General features: G+C 42.7%; 1 protein-coding gene across 1 annotated transcript in view; it reads left to right on the top strand.

Annotated features, from left to right (window-relative positions):
* Positions 1-11,219, top strand: part of T265_13542 (hypothetical protein) — a gene marked incomplete at both ends in the record, with an annotated part of 33,975 nt that overhangs the window by 21,142 nt on the left and 1,614 nt on the right. The window contains one exon of the mRNA XM_009169379.1: positions 10,498-10,643. Within this exon, the coding sequence (XP_009167643.1) occupies positions 10,498-10,643 (146 nt within the window). The remainder of the gene's footprint in view (positions 1-10,497; positions 10,644-11,219) is intronic.

Genomic DNA, 11,219 nt, shown 5'->3' on the forward strand with positions numbered 1-11,219 from the left:
AAAGTAACTGACAGCATGTGCACAACTGACATCGATTAGCCGCCATTTCTTGCAACGTCTCCAGCCACGCACAGACGGGTCACGGGGACCGCATCCTGAGGACCTACTTTGCCGTCTTCGGTTAGTATCTTCTCTAAGCTGCAGCACTTTAGCAAAATTGTTAGAGGGTCGTAATTTTTTAACGTGGAGTTACTCGGTCTTTCCAATGGGTACTTCATGATGTATCCCTCCGAATATTGTTTGGTCTGTGCAATATGGTCACGTGGTCTACGACCGAAGTGAATCACGTGAAAATCAATATGCAACCAAAACTTGAGTATTCTCCTTCCTCATTGCCTTGAAGGGCAAGTAACCCATAAAGGACCGGAATCATACAAGTCGAATTGGAATTCCATCTGACAGGCGGTCAATCTAGAAGCCATTCAATGTAAGTCACGTGACGTGAGCTGTATGGTTGCAGAATGACTGAAGCTTTCAATGTAAGTGAGAGCTGTATGGTTGCAGAATGACTGAAGCTTCTTCCTGTCTAAGTGTAAGGTAATCACACCGTTAATTAGTTACTCTACTCATTCGCGGCCTCGAATCTCCCTGGGGGCTTGTAAGATGAGCACGGCTGATGCTTCCTAACAAGGACGAAATAGCTGTACAATGATTCTCGACCGTTTCCCATGGCTTAGCTTCATGATGAAATCACTGAAATCCAGCACTTCCTTAGTACCAACAAACTAAGAGTTAACAATATCTATCATTCGCCGATGGCTTTGGCAAGGGAAGCAGCGAAAATTATTGGTGGCTATCCGTTCACAGCGAAGAGAGCGTGTCTTTTAGGAAGCATGCAGATAAATCCATTAACGTATACTGTTTACAGCTTGTTTATTGCATTCCTCAACTTACAAAGCACTGAAGAATGGAAGGTGTCCTATCACAGTTCTTTCTTGCGACGTCAGGCTTGACACATATAGTCTACCTCGATGTTGTGCATTTCAGTTAGAACTTGTCCAGCGAGCACTCTAATTAGGCAGCTGGAAGCCTGAGGTTCCTTCACAAGTCTTGTCAGCTTCTATGCTAAAGTTTCATGCAGTGAAACAATAGTACAGAGTGGAGCGAGTTCGGCGACAGTCTTACCGTCGGCTTTCATTTTACATACTTCTTGAAGGCTTCTCGCGTGCGTTCGTTGTAGCTTTTTTCCAGTGGCCTCACAAATTATTGGATTCATCGTCCAGCCAGTATTCCATAAACTGGCTTCAGCGAAGAAAATCAATGGTCGTCTTCAAAATCAAGCCAAAAGACTTATCTATTCCAGCAGTGCATCCCATCGTTTTATGGAGTCCACGATTCTCTTACTTGTCTTGCGTCTATGTCTAAACTTCTAAGCGATCCAAGTTTACATATTCAACAGTCTCTGAACCCGAGTCTTCACAATTCAACTTTGTCACTCTATTTGCACTTCACATATTTGATAAGGTCTATGATTAAACAGACGGTCTAAACTTGTCTATCTCATGTCTAAAATGTATGTTATGTGTGCTACGTATGCCGAGTTATGTAATTAGCTCAATAAAACCGGGAGAATTATACAACTCAACCAAGGTATTCCGGCTGGCAGTTAACCAATCTGAAATGGACACATTAAGAGGCTAGTTGCTTTCCGAAGAGTGTACAGTATCGTGCCTGGTAGCCCATCTCTTTAAGAAAATATTCATCCGAATCACGCGAACCACTGTAGACAACTAGTCGTGATCAGGCATTTGTGAGCAGAAAGACTCGATCCACATTATGTTTGTGTGAAACTAACACAGTAATTCGTTTGAACAGATGAAAATGGCAGTGCTTTGGATGGAGCGAATTATCTTTTTGATGATGGAAGAAAGTGGGATTCGGCCAGAATATGGCTTTGTTTGATCTAATCAGCTAAGGGTATAAGGATTCGTATAAGATGTGTAGGATGTACTTCATGTCTTGTATTTTTACGCAATTCAAGCCTCCTATCAGACTCCGCTCCTTGACTTTACGAAACCACAATGATAGACTGATTGTATTTCGAGCTTGTCGAAGAATTACTAAGAAGCAGTCAATGGGAATGTCTCAGCTTTTGACGTATCCTTAGAAGATTTACCAGGTTCCAATCCATGAATTAATCACCTGGTGATAATGGTTAGAATAAGAACAATCGTTTGGCTGTAACACCCTTTCGGTGCCTAGTTGCCATGCCACCCGAAGGAAGCACGAGGGCTGGGATACTGTCAGGTTGCCCAAGCTTAGACAGGGGAAGTCGAGAGGCCGAAGTCGGGTTCAAACCACGGTCTTTCCAGTTGGTAAATTTGCGCTCTAATCAATGGGACCATCTCGTCCCATGATCCATCTTACCCGCAGCGATTGAACACAATTCTTTCCATTGGAATTCTCTTCTGAGAGTGGTCGACTCAGGGGTTCATAACTCTATTGGAAAACCACGAGTGGTTTTTAATAATAGTACTCCAATATATGTGCAAGGTGCATTGCAACTACACAACCTCAGACCGAAATGTTTTGTCACAGTCTCTTACTGAGTACCCTCTGAGTTACCGTCCCAATCAGTTGGACTCCGTCATATTGGTGTATTTGATTGGTGTTATTTCCCCGTCCTCCTAAACACCCTGTGGATGTGCAACTTTTTCTGACGTGACTCTGGAATAAGACAAACGGTGTCAAAATGCCTACTAATTGCACACAAGTAGATTGTTTGTCTTCGAGAGAGTATTGGTAAATATCAACCTGGTAACGATATTTGGTNATATATATATATGTATATAATTATGCTAGCTGCCCTACAGTGAAAAGAAGAGAAAAAGAGTGGGTGGGGAAGGGGACCTAGTGCTGGCCTATGTGAAGCAATCTGAGATGCCTACATCTCCAAACACTCAATCAGACAATCTGAAAAGTAACTGACAGCATGTGCACAACTGACATCGATTAGCCGCCATTTCTTGCAACGTCTCCAGCCACGCACAGACGGGTCACGGGGACCGCATCCTGAGGACCTACTTTGCCGTCTTCGGTTAGTATCTTCTCTAAGCTGCAGCACTTTAGCAAAATTGTTAGAGGGTCGTAATTTTTTAACGTGGAGTTACTCGGTCTTTCCAATGGGTACTTCATGATGTATCCCTCCGAATATTGTTTGGTCTGTGCAATATGGTCACGTGGTCTACGACCGAAGTGAATCACGTGAAAATCAATATGCAACCAAAACTTGAGTATTCTCCTTCCTCATTGCCTTGAAGGGCAAGTAACCCATAAAGGACCGGAATCATACAAGTCGAATTGGAATTCCATCTGACAGGCGGTCAATCTAGAAGCCATTCAATGTAAGTCACGTGACGTGAGCTGTATGGTTGCAGAATGACTGAAGCTTCTTCCTGTCTAAGTGTAAGGTAATCACACCGTTAATTAGTTACTCATGGATTTCGCGGCCTCGAATCTCCCTGGGGGCTTGTAAGATGAGCACGGCTGATGCTTCCTAACAAGGACGAAATAGCTGTACAATGATTCTCGACCGTTTCCCATGGCTTAGCTTCATGATGAAATCACTGAAATCCAGCACTTCCTTAGTACCAACAAACTAAGAGTTAACAATATCTATCATTCGCCGATGGCTTTGGCAAGGGAAGCAGCGAAAATTATTGGTGGCTATCCGTTCACAGCGAAGAGAGCGTGTCTTTTAGGAAGCATGCAGATAAATCCATTAACGTATACTGTTTACAGCTTGTTTATTGCATTCCTCAACTTACAAAGCACTGAAGAATGGAAGGTGTCCTATCACAGTTCTTTCTTGCGACGTCAGGCTTGACACATATAGTCTACCTCGATGTTGTGCATTTCAGTTAGAACTTGTCCAGCGAGCACTCTAATTAGGCAGCTGGAAGCCTGAGGTTCCTTCACAAGTCTTGTCAGCTTCTATGCTAAAGTTTCATGCAGTGAAACAATAGTACAGAGTGGAGCGAGTTCGGCGACAGTCTTACCGTCGGCTTTCATTTTACATACTTCTTGAAGGCTTCTCGCGTGCGTTCGTTGTAGCTTTTTTCCAGTGGCCTCACAAATTATTGGATTCATCGTCCAGCCAGTATTCCATAAACTGGCTTCAGCGAAGAAAATCAATGGTCGTCTTCAAAATCAAGCCAAAAGACTTATCTATTCCAGCAGTGCATCCCATCGTTTTATGGAGTCCACGATTCTCTTACTTGTCTTGCGTCTATGTCTAAACTTCTAAGCGATCCAAGTTTACATATTCAACAGTCTCTGAACCCGAGTCTTCACAATTCAACTTTGTCACTCTATTTGCACTTCACATATTTGATAAGGTCTATGATTAAACAGACGGTCTAAACTTGTCTATCTCATGTCTAAAATGTATGTTATGTGTGCTACGTATGCCGAGTTATGTAATTAGCTCAATAAAACCGGGAGAATTATACAACTCAACCAAGGTATTCCGGCTGGCAGTTAACCAATCTGAAATGGACACATTAAGAGGCTAGTTGCTTTCCGAAGAGTGTACAGTATCGTGCCTGGTAGCCCATCTCTTTAAGAAAATATTCATCCGAATCACGCGAACCACTGTAGACAACTAGTCGTGATCAGGCATTTGTGAGCAGAAAGACTCGATCCACATTATGTTTGTGTGAAACTAACACAGTAATTCGTTTGAACAGATGAAAATGGCAGTGCTTTGGATGGAGCGAATTATCTTTTTGATGATGGAAGAAAGTGGGATTCGGCCAGAATATGGCTTTGTTTGATCTAATCAGCTAAGGGTATAAGGATTCGTATAAGATGTGTAGGATGTACTTCATGTCTTGTATTTTTACGCAATTCAAGCCTCCTATCAGACTCCGCTCCTTGACTTTACGAAACCACAATGATAGACTGATTGTATTTCGAGCTTGTCGAAGAATTACTAAGAAGCAGTCAATGGGAATGTCTCAGCTTTTGACGTATCCTTAGAAGATTTACCAGGTTCCAATCCATGAATTAATCACCTGGTGATAATGGTTAGAATAAGAACAATCGTTTGGCTGTAACACCCTTTCGGTGCCTAGTTGCCATGCCACCCGAAGGAAGCACGAGGGCTGGGATACTGTCAGGTTGCCCAAGCTTAGACAGGGGAAGTCGAGAGGCCGAAGTCGGGTTCAAACCACGGTCTTTCCAGTTGGTAAATTTGCGCTCTAATCAATGGGACCATCTCGTCCCATGATCCATCTTACCCGCAGCGATTGAACACAATTCTTTCCATTGGAATTCTCTTCTGAGAGTGGTCGACTCAGGGGTTCATAACTCTATTGGAAAACCACGAGTGGTTTTTAATAATAGTACTCCAATATATGTGCAAGGTGCATTGCAACTACACAACCTCAGACCGAAATGTTTTGTCACAGTCTCTTACTGAGTACCCTCTGAGTTACCGTCCCAATCAGTTGGACTCCGTCATATTGGTGTATTTGATTGGTGTTATTTCCCCGTCCTCCTAAACACCCTGTGGATGTGCAACTTTTTCTGACGTGACTCTGGAATAAGACAAACGGTGTCAAAATGCCTACTAATTGCACACAAGTAGATTGTTTGTCTTCGAGAGAGTATTGGTAAATATCAACCTGGTAACGATATTTGGTCAAGCGTTTTAACAGGGGTAGGTTACTGGTCGAAGGGTAACCGTTTGCAGTCATTGTATCTTGTCAACTCCCTGGGTAGATAGCCAATACGGACAGTAACTTCCATTGAATGTTCCTTTGGAACCAGTGCTGTTGGTGGATGCATGGTTCTATATTCGGCAGCTTCTGACTACTAAGCAAGAGTCCCTTGGCGGCCCAATCCAACCCCACGTGACGACCAAACTTATCAGTAACCGGCTGAAGCTTTCACCTGGTTTTTTTTTAATGAAAACTTCACGTCGTTCCGTAGTAAGGCGCACAGAGAATCGAATAATCACTTTTGCTGTTTTCTTAGGTGCTCATTTTAGCCAATGATTCTTACATCTTATGTTTTGTGCTTGTCCCAACCGTGACTCATATGCTGACAATCGTAACACAAGGAAGGTTTTCCGGTTAAGCTTCCGTCGCGAGGCCTTTCGTCGTCATACACAACCATAAGAAAACTGAGTAAAGAAGCTAACCTGATGTTTCAAAGACAAAGGATTATATAGTTGTCAAGAACCACCGTGAACGCGATTAGATTAAGCCATAGAGTACTATGATAACTCATCTATTAGGGGACAAATTTTGTGGTGGGTTTGGGGCCGTACGACATTGCAGCTCGTCACATTGTACTGCGTTTTTTAGAATTGCCAAAAAAGTCTATCTGATTGTAGAGAGATACAATTATCCGAATTTCAGAAATTCTGTTGCTGACTGGAGACGACATATAACAACGGCCTGTGTATGAAAAACAATGCTGAGGAAATAAAAGTCACAAAGCCTAGTTGGATGCGGATTTTCTGTTTATGAGTTGCAAGCCTATTTGTTTACGGTGTTACTCACTGAGCCACTGTATGTCTGAACAGTATTTAGGCAACCATTTTGATTTTGATTTTGATTACTGTAGCTGTCATCTATCTAGTGATACTAACTTCGAATGTTTACCAATTCGAGTAGAAAATAAACTTTCCCAGTCGGTCCTCCCTTATCAAAGCATGCGCTTGCACACACTGCGCAAGCATGCGCATTCGCTTTCGCAATATCAAGACCACATCACTTCATGGTAGCTGATTTGTTTTGCAGCACCGGGATATCTTCTGTCTGTTAGATAATTAACGTTGCCTGGGTCTTTCTCTCAAGTACCAGGTCCGTTCACGATCTGAAAGGAAGACCGCAATTTTCACACTTTCCTTAAGACCGTCTGTTAAAAGATATCCATAAGGTTTGCATTTATTCAGCAGGTGAGGACAGCCTCCTTACTTGAGAGGCTGTTTGACGAAGACGTTTATGACGAAGGATCGATAATTGAACTAAAGCCATTTTTGGTTATCAATAAAAACCTTATCCCTGAAATAAGTTGCCGTATCGCAACTACTGTGCTGAGGATTACTTCTATCTGGACAGTCAGCAGAAAACTTCTGTTTGATCAAGCTAACAGCTCCCACAACAATCTTGATAACCTTTCACTGTAACGTTGATTCTAGTGTCGACGTGATTTGAGTGCTTTCAGGTCTCCGATATTTATCTCATTTTTGTGTGTTTTAGAGCATTAGCAACCCTATTTGTTCAGACCACACCTTCCATATGTGGTGAGGTCAAATTTTTCAAGACCATCTTATACAACTCCCGAACGTTCCGTAATTTTCGCCTTTCTTCCAGTCTAGTGTCAATGACATATACACGGCCGTTCGTGTGTGGCACAAGTCGACGTAAATCACATTTTACTAAGACGAACTGCCGTCGAATTTGCGCTCAGTTGTCACTGGTCGGCACCAAGCACAATCTATTGTCTTATCATATCATGCAACTTGAAATCATACAGTAATTGCTTCATTGCGCACTCGCATTGGGAAACTCATAAGGCCTGTTGCGAAAAGAATGGATCAGGATCAATACATCACTAGCTTAACTGTTCAGATGAATCCTTATGAGTTGTATGGATGAGGTATAGTGCAGCCGCAATTAACATGGCTTTAGTAGGTTACCGCGTCTCCTTGCTAGCAGTCAGAATATAAACTGTCGCCAGTGTTTCGTCTCCGGGTGGGTGCCTAGGAGCGGTGGATGTGCAACTGATTAAAACCACTAAGCTAAGTCACACAGTTGCCAAATTGATCGTCTTTGTCTAGAATTCCGAGGCCAGGTGACTAAATTGCAGCTACACTTCAACAGGACTCACAACTCTGGCTGATCATATCGATTCTTTGTGGGACGCGTCCCTTCGTGCCTTCAGTTTACGCGGAAGAAACCAGTCAAGGATAAAAATTGCAGTCGCTTGCAGTTCATCGTTTTGCTGTTGCTGCAATCAGCAAAGTGTCGTTAAAAAGAGGCGGCTTGTTGATCGATTTTATGAAGCCAAGCACCGTTTGTGCAGCAAGAGGCTGGCCTATTGGATGTCATTGTTATGCTACAGGTCTGTCTGTGGCTGTGACGACCGTCATGAGATGTGGTAGGATACAAACGAAACCACTCACAACAGAATGTATACCGGTTGAAAACGTCTTAGAAAACCATTCCGAGCACTGTATTGTGCAAAGTTCCCATGCAGAATTAGGTTACCCGTTCGATATTGAAATTTGATCGCTAGTTTTTAGTGCACTCGAAATTCGTCTGTGATCATTTGAAATAAGAGCATAAAATTGTGCATATCAATTGAATCAAGATGGGCTTGTATAGGTTTGTGGACTTCCTCAGGATTCACCTAAATTTCCACTTTGTTTGCTGCCCCTGTATGAGCAAAGCGGTAACAGCTACCTTTGTTTTTTTCGTGAATTAGGCGGAGAAAATCGCATAGTTTCCTGTTTGCGACTTGGTCATGTCATGGAGCATTAGCTCTCCTATTTTACCACACGTAGCTTACTCTGCTGGCTCAAAATAATACGTTTGGCCTTTCTCATAAAACCATCAGGCTAAATAAGAGAGTCTTGTTATCCAGCGTCTAGCTCAGGGAATAGCTCAACCTCTACCGTCCTCCATTAAACCCAGAGGAACGAAATACGCGACCATTAAAGTTGCAAACCACTTGCTAGATAAGAAACACCAAATTAAACCATCGCAACTGTTCAGCACGCTTTATTGAGTGACCTCTGATCTTCCGCAAAACCGCGGTCCAAACAGCGGAAGCGACTGCAACTTGGTTGTTTCGACTGTCACGTGAAAATGCTAACTTTACCGTAACCAACCAACTTGTCTTTTCGAGAGACCCAAACATCCATTCAAATATCAGTCATTTTTGAAGTGTGAACGCATGGGACCTCACTTATTATGCCGATCCCACACAACATTGTAAAGTGTTCGTGAACATACTCGTCTGATGTCTTTCTATCGAAAACACGACTCAACACCAATATGCCTTGTCCAAAAGTATGCAATCCGTTGAGCGCAACCAGATGCACAAAGACGTTCCCAAGGCAGTGTGATTTCGTGTGTGGATCGATCAGTTGGAACCGAGACAATGAACTCGCCACATTCTTTACACTATCAGCCTGCATAACTGTGTGATAAATGGTCCAAAAAAGCGACAATGAATTGGTATCGTGAATTGGTGAAGTTCCATTCCCTGGTGCGTCGATTCCAGTCAAGTTCGAATACTGTTTACCTCCCAGTGGCTATAAAATTTTATGTTATATGCAAGGAACAATGGTGTTATGGTTATCCATGTTTACCGGGTGATTTAAATCTTATGCTTTGATGTACAATACAAGACTAGTGTTGGCAATAGCAGGAGTCCTTCCGAGAAACATTTGAAGAAGCATGCTAACAACCTTTATGTGCATACGGGTGGCGGCTGGCCTGTTTTGGTTTTTTGACGAATGGTCTAAATCCCGTACGTCATCATCTGAATTCAGGAAGCTGAATCTAGCTGTTATCATCTCCGACCAGTGACTGATGAACAAAATTACGAACATTCATGTGACGCTATCCTTTCAGACTTTTATAGACAGGGGTCGATTGCAACTCCAATGGATCTGACGGAATAGTCCCCAACTGCGCTCATCCCCAGCTAGATCTTGGTTTATCAAGAACACTGCACGAACCAGCTAGGTTACCCTTATCAGCAACGAATATGGCAGTCTACCTTGGTTTCAATTTGTAGATGCGTAGCACTCGCAACTACTATCTTGAACGTCATCATCGGTGATGATCAGGGTACGGGCCACATATTTCTGCCGCAGCATTCCCATTATATTCCGATCAGCTGTGTTAACGTAGCCTGGCTTCCTGAACATCATTTCTTTGAATGGCAGACTCATTAGCTTTGGTTTCTCATCTTGAAGTAGCAGGATACTTTCATTTGTACTGGTTTATAGACAAGAGCTAGATATTTCAAGTAGATTGCGTAGTAAAGCGAGTAAGCCAAGTGATTCCAGGGCCGTATACGGTGTCTTTTTTTTTAGGTATTCCGCGGCGTTTTCTTAAAAAGTCAAGAATAGCCATGGGTCCCTCAAACCACGACTTCTCTTCCGAAACAAACGAAATCATTTGGTTTTCACAGAGATTTGTATTACCTCTAGGCTGGCTTCATAAAACAAAATTAGTAACGTGACTCATGCTCCCAGCTTATGTATGGTTTTCGGAGTTTACTCCCGGTCAGCATAATCCGGGGGGAGAAACGAATTTGGGTAACCAACCGGAAGGAGTACAAGGCGTTAAATGGGTTCAAAATGGTTGGTTAAGCAGAGGGCGGTCTAGAGATATTGTGAAAGTGGGTTCCGATGATCCCATACTTTGGAAGGTACAAATTACTTACAAGGTATGAGTACGCAAGAACTTAAACAGTTGGACACGAAACGCCGGAGTAACGGATTGTGTTGTTTATTTAATTTTCTCACAGGAGGACAAAGAAGTGACTGTTCGATTCATCGGCGCTAACCCTCGAAACGACGTACGGCAAAATGGTACGTTCCTTACAGTGGACAAATATGATGAACGAACAGAAACTTGGAACACTGAATTCACCGATGCAAACTGGGAAACAAAGTGAGTCGAGCTGGACCTTATTCGTTGAATCTCTTAAGTTAGTTACGTACATCAAGTGTTTATAGCTCACCTGAGCATCTCAGAGTTCATCGACATCGAGCAACAGGAATCAACGAACAGAATTTAGTGTTATAAGGAGAGGCAATCCAGTCTGAAAACCACTGTAAAATTATCAATTTTCCTCACGACGGAAAAGTTGGAAATGCAAACAACTCCCATCTAGTGAATCCCGAGGTGGTCTGAGGCAAACCCGTAACTCTCCTCGTAGGATTCTCGATAACCTGCTATCCGGTTACTTGTGACTGATCAACAACTTGGTTAACTACGCTTCTGAGTCATTGTAAGAACGAATGCACAATTTCTACTGAACACCGCAGAGTTTTCTGTGCATCGGTACAAGTCAAGACTGACCTCGAAGAAGTATGTAACATTTTCCAGTCATTTTGAATAAAATTCATTGAAATGCAGTTCTCCTGGAAATGAGCAAATCTTTCTCCTCATTGCTATACCACACATGCTTCGCATTTGGATCTCAAGATCAAAGTCTTCAAAACAGGCGAGTTATCCACAGCTGTG

The sequence above is a fragment of the Opisthorchis viverrini genome (assembly GCF_000715545.1).
Source record: "Opisthorchis viverrini unplaced genomic scaffold opera_v5_77, whole genome shotgun sequence".
Taxonomy (NCBI): domain Eukaryota; kingdom Metazoa; phylum Platyhelminthes; class Trematoda; order Opisthorchiida; family Opisthorchiidae; genus Opisthorchis; species Opisthorchis viverrini.